This window comes from Scophthalmus maximus, chromosome 5 (assembly GCF_022379125.1).
Source record: "Scophthalmus maximus strain ysfricsl-2021 chromosome 5, ASM2237912v1, whole genome shotgun sequence".
NCBI classification, from domain to species: Eukaryota; Metazoa; Chordata; class Actinopteri; order Pleuronectiformes; family Scophthalmidae; genus Scophthalmus; species Scophthalmus maximus.
The window spans coordinates 10,065,001-10,077,350 of record NC_061519.1 but is presented as its reverse complement, the minus strand read 5'-3'; the positions used below and the strand labels follow the sequence as shown (position 1 = coordinate 10,077,350).

General features: G+C 44.2%; 1 protein-coding gene across 16 annotated transcripts in view; it reads right to left on the bottom strand.

Moving 5' to 3' along the window:
* Nucleotides 1-12,350, bottom strand: part of rnf220a (ring finger protein 220a) — a 165,312-nt gene that overhangs the window by 27,842 nt on the left and 125,120 nt on the right. For 5 of the 16 annotated variants that reach the window (XM_035635496.2, XM_035635499.2, XM_035635503.2 and 2 more), the window contains 6 exons: nt 12,079-12,127; nt 8,755-8,850; nt 6,109-6,163; nt 5,279-5,347; nt 3,565-3,689; nt 1,898-2,021 (listed from right to left, as the gene is read on the bottom strand). In XM_035635496.2, the coding sequence (XP_035491389.1) occupies nt 1,898-2,021; nt 3,565-3,689; nt 5,279-5,347; nt 6,109-6,163; nt 8,755-8,850; nt 12,079-12,127 (518 nt within the window). The remainder of the gene's footprint in view (nt 1-1,897; nt 2,022-3,564; nt 3,690-5,278; nt 5,348-6,108; nt 6,164-8,754; nt 8,851-12,078; nt 12,128-12,350) is intronic. The other 11 variants (XM_035635501.2, XM_035635510.2, XM_035635509.2 and 8 more) reach the window with 7 other exon arrangements.

The following is a 12,350-nucleotide window of genomic DNA, read 5'->3' as shown; positions in this document are numbered from 1 at the left end:
CCTATTAGAGCGCGGCAGAAGGGTCCTGTCTGTGTCTGCTCGTTTAACGACGTGAAAGAGATGGACGAATGGAGGGAGCGTCAGGGAGATGGATGGACGGGTGGAGAGGCCACCTCCCACCCCACGAGCTCCTCTTAGGCGCAGTTTAGTTGAGATTTCAACATTGATCCGTCTTGTCTCCTCTACTCTCTCTCTCTGGCTTGCAGAGAGGAGAGGGAGGGAGGCAGGTGAGGCTCAGTGTGTGTTTAACAATGGAACAAACATGGGAGAGGAGGAGGAGGAGAGCTGGAAGAGGAGCAGATGAAAGCACAGGGACAGCAAAGAGAGTGTGAAAGGGTCTTTAGAGATGACAACAACTCTTTACCTCCATCTCTGCACTGCTTGATGACTTTCCTCGTATCTCTATCTCCACATTTTACACACAGACACAACTGATGTGGCAGCGAGAGGCCATTGTGCAGGACATTAAAGTTCAAAACAAATCAAACTGTGTGTATTCCAACAATTGGGTCAAGATAAATAACATTTCCAGTTTTGTTTTTGAGGCACATCTTGTTGGCATGGACTATGGCTATAACACGATCAGGCAGATTACTACAGATTACTGTAGTTATAGTAGTCAGTAGTTTGGTGGGGACCAAAACATGACTGTAGCAGTATTAAAGTACTACAGCTGGCATCAAACACTTTGTATTGTGCTCGTCTTTACTTATTCTTTTTTCATACGACAGTTATGGATTAAAATCCAAACGCATCCTTGCCTGTGTTACCGAAATTATTAAGTAACAATCAATTAAGCAATTTGAGAGTCCACTTAAAATTAATCAACAAGTTTGACAGCAGTTAATCGCCTGACACCCTGTCGACACACGCGACGCAGCACGAGCAGCACATTAGCAGCTTCAGTGCTTCATCTGTGTCTACACAGGGTGTGTTCATGGACAGTGCCGAGCTTCCGTCACCTGTGTTCTGTACGCGCTCAGTTTCCCTGAATGACATCATCAGACTTCTGCTTATGTTTCTAGATGTGTCGCTTTCAACCCAAAAAAACCATTAAGGGATGGAGACATGATTTGATATTTGGATGGGTTCATTACAACGGCAGTTATTTTTAATAGGTTGTAATATTCATCCAGACGTCTGTTCCTAGGAAAAGCTGGAATATCAACTGTTGCCATGAAAGAAATTGAGCCTGATATGATTCACACATCTTGAACTTAAAAGTTTGAAAAGAGACAGAGACATGGAGCCAAGTGAGAGGGACTGTAGGAGTTTTGTTTCACAGAGCAGCCACTGTGCTCCCCAGTGACCAGCTCTCCCATCCACTTCTATAATTGCATTCCTCGACACGCGCATGCACGCACGCTCGTGCACGCCCGCCCGCACGCACACACACACACAGAGTGGTGACCAGCGGGTCAATTTCCCAACTAAATGTGTTTTCCTCCCCCTCGCTAAGAGGGTTGCGTGGGGGCCGAGCTAAGCTGAGCTGGGCTGACCCCGGGCCGGCACACACTGCCACCAGACCGCAGGCACCATTACGGCTCCGCGGTCAACACCGGTCCCGCAGAACTAACACTGCTCACGCTGGACAGCGACAGAGGGAATGATGGATGAGCAGAGAAACAAATCAGGAGACAGGAGAGGAACAAACAGGGAGCCGGGATGACTCTGTCTGCATGCGGCGAACTGCTGCGACTGGACACGACCATTGGGCCGAGACACGTCAATCAGTCGTCTAACAAGCAGATGACTGGAACACCTGCATCACTGCACGGAGCTCACACAGGCACTGACAACACTGCTGCTTCAAATGACGACAGGAAAGACGTGTGTGTGTGTGTGTGTGTGTGTGTGTGTGTGTGTGTGTGCGTGTGTGTGTATGTGTGTTACTTACCTCTGAAGCCTCCCTCCAGCAAAGCTGTAGCTCTAATCCGCTTCTGCCCCGCCCACTCGTACTCCTCAAAGCCCCGCCCGTTCTCTCCATCTGCGGAGTCATCGTCGCCTAACGCTCCCTCACGCTGACACACAAACACACACACAATTACACATTAATCACAGCAAAGACAGAAACGTCAGAAAAGAAACAGGCACTGCTTCTTACACAGCGCACGATTTAAAAAATCCAGATCTCCACACTCTACCTGTACTGTACCAAACCACGTGGAGCAGTGATCAGGAACTGCACTGTTGGCATGTTGAGCATGTCCAGTACGAGAATGGCATGGGACAACACACTGAATATCTAAATCAGATGGTTTAGGGTGTCCATCTTTTAAAATAAAATAATAATCAAATCTATTCCACTTCTGAACTGTCTGTAATCATCTGCCACAAAAAAAATAAGAGTATGCTGGAAAATTTCCAAATTGTGTTTCATTTTCTCCAACTTCTTCTAACTAAAACCCTTCAACAAGTTTAGGGAGAGTTTTATTATTTAGCCAAACATACATTTTTGAAAGTGAAATTATTTTACAAATTCAGTACATGATCTTGAGGCTTAGAGAACTTTTCAGAGCTCCTAAAGAGACTGCAGCTGCATCATTGTAAAAAAGAAAGGCGACAAAAACAAATTGCAGATATTAGATGACAGTAAACCTTAATGTGATGAAGGCAGATACAGTTGAGGCCCGTAAGCTGCAGCTACAGTGTGGAATTGATCAGTGTGGGTTTCCTGTGCAGTGAACACAGCTCCAGTGGTAAGGTACAGTACTGGAACAACAACAGTGGGCCATAGAAAGAGACATCTGAGTGTCTCAACAGCTACAACAGTGAGTGAGGTGAGAAACAGGTGGAGTGGAGGTAAGTTGCGAGGACCATTGGTCTACCCCAAGAAAGAAAGTATCTCCTCTACATCTACAGGAAAACGATGTCCGTCAGCAACGGGAAAGTTGTCACAGGATGACGACTAAAAAAAAACTAAACTACAGAAACTACAGAGGTGATTGTAATGCTCATACAGGGGCAACATGCCGATGAACGTGAAGCAGCTGTGTCATGTGGGAAAAACTGCAGATGTGAGCTTCTAACTTGAAATTACTGTTAATGGCTATTGTGAAGTGGTGAGCTGGACAAGTGTAGTGAATGCAAATGCAATAAATGCAAACTGCAAGTAAAGAAAACACTACAGACAACACTACAGTCATTTAGTGATCAATATTCTTATCAAGATTTGGGCATTAGAATGTCTATCAAATATGAACTCAACTAATCACAAAATGTGTGATTAGTACAAAAAAAGGTAAAAATGTGCAAACTGAATTGATTTTTAACAGTAAAGAGTTTTTTATCTCAGCATTTAACTGATTTAAACCAGTTTTAAAAAATGTTTTACTGACAGTTATTCCCATATGATGTGTTGCAGTGCGGCTGTTTAGGGAGAGTAAAGGAGGTGGTCAGTATCTAGATGAACTACTGTTGCTGTTGGTTGGTTCTCTGCACTACGGTCGAGAGGTGATCGTCTACAGGAAGTAAAGAGGTGATTGGTCAGCGTCTACAGGAAAAGAAGGGTCGACAGGCTGCCCGACTGGCAGTAGGCGGGGGTTCGGTGGGCCCGGGTTGTACCTGGATCAGGCATTGTTCCACATGTCTACTCATCTCCTCCTCACTCCCAGCCAACGGGGCGCTGCACAGAGGACATACCTGGCCCCCCTCCTCAGGCTTCCTCCTCTTCATCTTCCCTATACGAGCTGGAAACGTTGGGGAGAGAGAGACGGACAAGTTAGATGAAAACGTTTATAATTATTCAAGTTTTCCATACATGAGAATATCACTGGTTTCAAGGCACAGGAGACAAAAGGGACTGAGGGATATTTGTCAGAGACCTTTTTTTTTCCTCGATTGACTGTAATACAACTCAACAGGCCTGCCCTCCATTCTTAATCCCCTACAAGCACATGAGAGAGGGATGAGCTGGCTGAAGAAAGAAACAACAGGAGCTGGATGTGACAGTCTCACTCGTCTTCTAACACTCCACATCCAGGACACACGCTTCCTGCCTCTTCTCCTCTCCTTCTCCCTCTTGTCACAGCTTCAACACACCCACACCATTTAATTAGGAATTTAACAGAGCAGAACAGCCGTCATTGCGCCCAGAGTCTCTGTCGTTTTTTCTTAACTGCAAATAGTGCGAAGGGACATTAATTTCTAGCTGGCTGGGAAAGCAGGAGTGGCCGAGAGGGACTGTGGGGAGGGATGGAGGGAGACGAGGAGGAGGAGGAGGACATAAGGCAGTACGCCATTTCTGCAGGGGGAGACGATGGAGGGAGTACGGCTGTTGGGCTTACAAAGAGAAACGGCAGCCCCCACCCTCCTTCCTTCTCCCCTGACGCTAATCGAGGAGAGCGTTGTTAAATACAGAAGAGAAAGGGCTGCTAATTAGGTCCGGCAGGGATCTCTGCCCCCCCCCTCGAATGAGAATGATTCCTGGTTCCACATGAGGGGAGAGAGAGAAAGTAATGGAGGGCGAAGTTTAAACTCTTCTTTAGCTCTAGTCTTGGGCCCCTGACAAAAACAGTGTTGTGTGTGTGTTGCATTGAGACTGAAGAGAGTCACTGTGAACTGACGTTTGTGTTTAATATTGTGATTATTTGCGGGTGCACTTCTGATCTCCGTTCAAACCCTGAAGACCATGTTAGAAATTCAATACTGTGGATCCTGGCTCAAAAAGAGTTCATGGTTCTCGTGTTAAAAACGGTTTTGCAGGTTGGAAGGATTAAAGCAGCCAAACTGCAGATGGGCTCTTGTGTTCATGGGAAAATGGAGGAACACCCTTCCTTTGTTAGATAGTGTTATATGATCACTAACAATGATCACGTGCCAAAATAAACACAGAGATATGAGATGATTATACAGTCACCAGGAGGAGACGTGAGTGGATGTTGATGATGCTAATCCAAGGTGCTTGTAGGGGAATTTGCTTTAAGCAGCCTTTGATCAAATTAGCATCACATTATGGGGATTCTTCACTGCAGACATTTTGGCTTATTGTAGGAGAAAGAGCTCAGGTGTTACTGAGTTTTGTTACTTTACAAAACCTTGGAAAATCCTGTTGTGTGTGGGGACTGTGGTGCAACTCAAGGCACTGCTCAGAGACCTCAAATTTAGAGAGTCCTTCCTTGTCGGACCGAGCCGCGACGTTTCCCAAAAGCATCTCAGATTTTAGCCCCAGTTTGCGCCTTTCATATATATATTATCACTTTGATTATCAGCATTTGCCACCATTCTCTGTGTCTCGCTTAAATGTGTTTTAAATAATCTGAAAAGAAAATGCCCTCACTTTTAGCCCGTTTCCCAAATTGTGTCTCCTTCTCCTGGTCCAAACAACCATGGTGGCCTGAAATGACATCTGTCCATACGCAATTACAGTACAAAGAAAAAAAATACACTGTATTCAAGTTTATTTTCATTCAAAAATAGAATGTGAATATATTGCACTTGTATTTTGTGTCATTTTCCTGCTACCTGGATTTGGAAAAACACTCACTCAAAAAAAAATTCCCCCTTTCGTACAGTTGATCATCTTTAGATTAATGTTGACAACACGCTTAAAACAGTGGTTACGTGTTATTAACTTTAAATATTTATAACTAACTCAAATATAACGGTAATACAGGAAAGGCACAGACTGGGGAAACTGAGGGATAGGATACTTTTTTTAGTTTTTACTGCTCTTAAAGAGACTGAACAATGCAAAACAAATCTACAGTAGGAGCCACATGTATCATCATCATCACCATCATCATAATCATCATTAGTGAGGGACGATGACAGATCAACATCCCATGACACCACAGGACACATCAAACACACACACACACACACACACACACACACACACACACACACACACACACACACACACACACACACACAACCAAGTGTCCTGAGCCTTGAACCCAGTGATATAAAGTTTCTCAGACATTTGTGCTGATGAACATTAATTATCATTGATTGTTTCATTAATTTTAAACTTAATTAATTCACTGCTTTGTTTATGAATTGTACACACAACACAACATACTTCAAGGATATGCTAGGCTCTTTAACAAAGACATTTAGGTGATCATTTACCATGTAATGTTTGTCAGGAGGAGGAGATGAAGCTACCTGTGTACGTACCATTCAATCTTGTTTGCCTGTTTGCACGAACTCGTAAAAATGTCTGTAAGCAGAGAGAGGGAGAGAGAAAAAAAGGGGGAGGACATATTCGTTAGACACCGAAGAGACATCGCACGTTGTTCACAAGGACACGGAGGAGTTGTCACAGCGGGATTGTTTTGGATGCTGAGGACTGTGGGGCTCGACCTACGTCTCTCTTCTCTGCGGGCTCTTCCATGACTGACAGCTTCCTGCCCCAGCTGCTTCCTCCGCGGCTACAACTCACCGCGGCAGACTACCGGAGCCCGTTCCCAGAGACCGAACATCGCCGCGGACCGGCGCTCGCGGCTACAATTGCACGCGGATGGGGAAGGATTGAAAGTGGCGCCCGAGTCGCCAGAAACTACTATCGACCGACGCCATTGTTGGCTTGTTGTGATCACGTGACGCGCGGGAGGCGGAAGTGGCCGCACGTCACGTGCTGTTTCGCACCTAACCGCTGGGGGGAAGCAGCGGGTTTCATTGCACACGTGCTCTAAATACTGCTGTTTGTGGAAGTTAATACAAAGAAGAACACACAGACATATTAAAATTTTCCCCTCTTTCTCCTCAGTTTCTTTGTGGTTTCTAAACATAGTTATTTAGCCTTTTCTCTTTCTTCTTTAGTTGTTGTTGATTTGAAGCTGTTAATCGAATTTACTACTAATCAAACTTAAGTCTTATTTATCTAAGTGTCAGCGGTGGAATAATTTTCGTTTTACTTTCATAAATTCAAAGGTAAAAAAGGTAAGGTTAAAAACACTGCATTCAAAATCATATTTGAGTAAAAGTACAAGATTATTATCTGAAAATATTAACTGAAAGTATCATAAGTGCTCTTTATGCAGAGTTGGTATTCATCACTTTATATATAGTTCAATACCCCAGTGGTTTTCAACATTAGGACCCCCCTCCCCTTTCAAAGTGTCACATGATAAATGAAGGTTATGAGAAATTAATGAAAATAACAACAACAACAAAACTACAGCTCTGCCCCACAAATTTGTACTACTATTTTGCATTTTCTGGGTCCTAAATGTGGCAAGATGCCCCCCCCCCCAAAAAAAACTGCCCCAAAAAATATAGTGTTATTTTTAACAGTAAAAACTGTAAAGGAGCTAATGAATAGAGCCTTAAATAAATATAGAGAGTTAAACAGTACAATATGGTGCAGTAGAGAAGTAGCATAATATGGAACCAGAGATGGACTTATTCAGTTACTGTCCACCACATGGAACAACAGTTAAATCAAACCTTTATCTAAGTGAATCTGAACCATTTGGGGTCCTGGGTAATTCTTTGCATCATTAAAATCAATAGCCGTAATGTTCAAAATGTGGCATTATGAAATAAATTAGTTGAGGTCAGACTTTTTTCCCCTTGCTCTCCACTTCTTGTCGCCTGTGTGTCTTTAGCAGCCGTACATGTGCTGACTCAAACATCCCCTCGGTCACAGCTCTGGATGCCCTCAGTTTGACACGGCAACAGTGAGTGGGCGGCCGATCGGTCCTCTCATCGCCGGCCCATCGTCCATCAGCGAGAGCCGCCAAGCAGCCGGCACGCATCCTTCTGTCCTAGCCCTCCATTTGTCTCCTCACTCCTTTCCTCTCTTCCCCCCTACCAGCACTTCATCGGCCCGCTCGCCGTGCATCGCCACTACTACCGTGTCATTATGACACACTCAGTGAAATGCTGCAGACGGGTCAGCTTTTTTAGACGAAGAGGAAGAGGTGCAGAGGAGAGGAGCACTGACATGGACTGACACGTAGAGAGGAGGTGGCACATGCAGTCCGCCATTAAGCCTCATCTTCACGGTGGTGAAAAGAGTCACCATTGACTTAATCATTTGTATAATATAAGGTGATTTCAGCAGTTTCACTTAATGAGAAAATCTTCTTTATCGCCATAAGGTCTTTATGAGCTGTGTCATCCTGAACGTATGGATGTAACGTCTGCATGGACTTAATAGTTGGTATTTTATGGCGTGAGGGGGGGAACCCACTTAACCCGGAGATACATCACGGCCAACGGAATTACCCCGAACAAACTTTGATGAATAGAAGAGATAAAAGCAGTCAGGGAGGGGAATTTGAAGACAGCTGCGATTTAAGGAGATTGGCCTGTTGGTCAGTTGAACTGCTGAGAGGGCGTTAAAAACCAAAAATCCACCACCATCCCCTGCCCTACTGGTACACATCCGTCACAATTAGGCAAATTCACAGTTTGATGGAAGTCCTACGATTTCCTGTTAATACTGCAAAAAACAGAGAGCTGCGAAGGAGCCTTGTTTTTACACTTTTAATCTATTTTAACATAAAATTTAATGAAAGTAGAAAATTTGAGTTTTAGGAGGGCAATACATGGTGGTTATGTTGGTGGTTATATTTATAAAATATCATTACTAGTATTCTGATTGGCTACACTTACCATAAGTGAAGGTATTTCTTGTTGAGCATTATTCCTTCGATATAAGTGTTATATAGTATGTTATCATAAGGAGCTGATTCAGTGTATATACACACTTTTAGCTTGTGTAAAAGAGCCAGTATGTGTGTGTGTGTGTGTGTGTGTGTGTGTGTGTGTGTGTGTGTGCGTGTGTGCGTGAGTGAGTGTGACCTGGTATCTGTCCGAGTGGTGGGCGTCGTCAGAGGACAGAGGCGAGACCACAGGAGACTCTCCCTCGCGCTTGATGTGCACCGACAACAGCATCGACTACGGGAAGAGAGAGAGAAAGAGAGAGAGAGAAATATAAAATTCTCCTCCAGATGTAGACGATCTTGTTATCTCAGCACCTCTGGAGCAACGACATCACCTGCACCTGTCCTCACCTGTCAGCTGCAGCCTGGGCTGGGAACTAAGATCATTTGAAGGATTGAACAAGACCATAACTTCCCTTGGCTTTTTAATGTTAATTTCAAAATAACACAACGACACATGCATCGAGTATACAATGCTTAGTGCAGTGAAGAAAACATCTGAGGAGATGAAGCCGTGGCTCAAAGTGTGAACGATGAAAGACTTTGAGGAGCAGCCGAAGACATCGATGTTTCCATGTAAGTGCTGACTGAAGTTAAAACATCAGTTGAAATGCAAGTGGCCAAAAAGAATCAGAAATCTCTTTCCTGTAGGTCGCTGGCACCTCCTGACGATGTCACGTGAGTCGGGAAAGATGGCAGACTATGACTTGTGTCGTCCGAAAAAAGATGAGAAAAGCAGCTGAAATGTCATTTACTGAAGCTAAATCTGTGATTCGGTTGTACAATTTCAGGGAGAACTGCAACAAAATGAAAGGAACGATTTTATTGTGCCCCGTTGTGTATATCAAATGAACACTGTCAGAAAGGAAAGTGATTAAATCAGTAAAATCTAGAGCTGATTTCTGTTTTACAGAAAAGACAAAAAGGAGGAATGGGGACTCTTTACCCTTGGACTTCTTCAAGAGTGTCATTGCCACAGATGCTGAGAGCGACATGTCATTGATGACGACGGTGCCCTGCCTGACTTTGTTCTATAAAGTCCCTTCCACTGATTAGAGTTAATGTTTATGGGACATTAAGAGGAGTTAGGGAAGGGAGCGAGAGATTTGTGAAAGAAAAAAAAAAAAAAGGAAGCAGGAGATGAGGAGGCGAGAGGAGGAAGGGTAAAGATCTGAAGAGGAGGAGAGTAACTGTCTGACATTAGGGGACACTGCCTGTCCATAAATCTGTCTCCCGGCTCGCTCCGTGTGTCTCTCTCGCAGACACAACACATATAAGGGGATATCAGCGGCTAACCCACTCTGTGACAAACACAATCCAGGGATCTCCTCGAGTGAGTGGAACAAAAGAAGATTAAAAAAAGGAGAACAGTAGAAGGAATGAGAGGCAATGTTTGTTTTTTTTTCTTCTTTTTTTTTACAATGCTTAGTCCTGACTGAGTGTGTGCCCACGCTCTTATGTTACCATGTGTGTCCGGCATGCTGTAATTTTTTTCTTTCCTTTTTACAAGGCAGCTATGAAATATTTGTATTTACAGTCGTCCCCTATTAATCAAGTGGAAAGGGGCAGAGCAGAGGCTTAAGTGCTCGACAGCAGTAATCTAATAATAATATGTGAGAAATGACCAACCTCCAGTGCTGCCACAGTAAATTGGACATTATGCATGGTGCTTTTATGTCTCTCTCTCTCTCTCTCTCTGTGTGTGGGTGTGTGTGTGTGTGTGTGGTCTTCTTTTCCTCTTTTACACAGGTTTAAAAAGGTCAGGAATCATTTACCTGGGGGCGTCTGGGAATATGCTTAAGTTTTATCATTAGAATATGACATTTAACGGTATTCCACGTTATAAATGAAGGTCGTCCATTGAAATTTTGGTCTTTTAAACCAACCAATTAAATCTACATGCAGACGGGCCACAAAGAGGCTGCCTTTAAAGCTGCGTTCAGGCGAGTCACTGGATTCTCACTGTGCAGCAGTTTTTATCTTCTAAATGTGACTGACAAGACTGAAATGTTTAAGTGCAAGTCAATGGTGAACACCAAAAAAGAAAAGGCAAAGAGAAAAAGGCTGACCTTTTCACCTGCATGTGAAATAGTGTAGTATCCGACATGGATGTGTGTGCTCTACAAATGTCACATGTTCCTTCACGAACCTAATCACCTTACATCCTAGCAAGTGGGCCTAACTCCCCGTAAGTAGGTGCGTCGGGGTTAATCTCCGGTCCCACTGGGTTGGGCGGTGCACACCGGGGAGGAGGCGACAACAACAGGCCCATGTGCTTCAGACTGGCCCCCTCCCTTCTCCGCGGCCTGCCGCTGAATACTAAACAACAGCGGTGGGATGCGCAGTCACGGCCGCAGAGCAGGGCCAGCGCTCGACCCTCAACCCCCCCCGCTCTGTCAGCCTTCCTCGAGCGTGGGCCCACCCACGGTGCCGCGAGCCCAGCTCTAAGCCCGGGTCAGCACCCAGAGGTGTGTGGGAATGGAGATGGACCCCCCCGCCCCCCAAAAGCTGCAGGGTACAGGAAGCCATAAGTATTTAATGTATGTCAGAAAAGAAAAAAAGTAAAAAAAGAGTCACAAATGAAGGTAGTGACATAAAGCCATTTTTTGAATCCAGTTGATTAGCATCATAAAAACAGTCCCACCATCTTGTTATGTCCTCTCTCTCTCTCTCTGGCTTTTCCCCCTTACTTTATGAAAAGCCCTGCAGCTTATTTAAAGTCCTCTGCAGCGAGAGCTGGACTTTTCTATTAAATCTACCATGTGGAGAACGCGTTGGAGATGTGCAGAGGTCTCATTTTCCTTTTTCTTTTTTTTATAAAAAAGGTCTCGGTCTGGCAGCTATTGATGTGTTCAGATGAGTTAGTGGAGGCAGACACTATAGGGGAATGCTACTTGATGGAATCATGATACTGTCTTGCAGAAGTCTGACGTTATCCTTTTTTCTTCCTTCCTCTTCTGTCTGTCTGCATCTCTCTCTCTTTTTGTGTCCCTAATTGGAACAATCACAGTACAGTGCCTCCAGACCCGGCTACCCGTTGGATCACAGGAGACTGGTACTTCTCTCTGTGTGTGTGTGTGTGTGTGTGTGTGTGTGAGATTTAAGACAGAGGCATACAGTACAGCTGATTTACCCATAGTGCATCAGAAAGGAACAGAGTATCAGCATTGGAGCATCAGACTCTGATAGATGGACACCGGCAAGCAGTTTCTTAAGTGAATGATTTAAATTTCTCTTTTTTTGCACTGATTTGGTCATGCTAGTAAAAACTGTTTAGATATGTGGCAATGTCAATGACCACGTTTGACTTTAACACGTTCAAATTGTACTTTGATTTTGAATATAAGTGGAGACAAAGAGACGGATGACATCGCTGATCTCCGCTCGACAGGACAAAAAAAACCAAACATTTTTCATCTTGCCTGTGAATAAATACTGTATGAGAAAATGAGGTTGCTCTCACCTTAGGTGTTCCTGGGGTGGCTGCTCCATCCTTGGGTGAAGTGTTCTTACTGCAGTAAAGAAAAAGAAAATGGAATATTTCTGAGTTACTATGTTACTTAATGCAGTTCAAAGTTTAAGCAAGTTACGCGTCTTACACTTGTTGTTTCTCTAGCAGTGTGATCTAACCTACACCAATTGTGAAGTCATGTGTATTTGGAAGATGTTTTTTTCTAGTCACCAGAAATGTCTGGAGAAATCATGAAATCCATCCATCTATCCATCCATCCATGG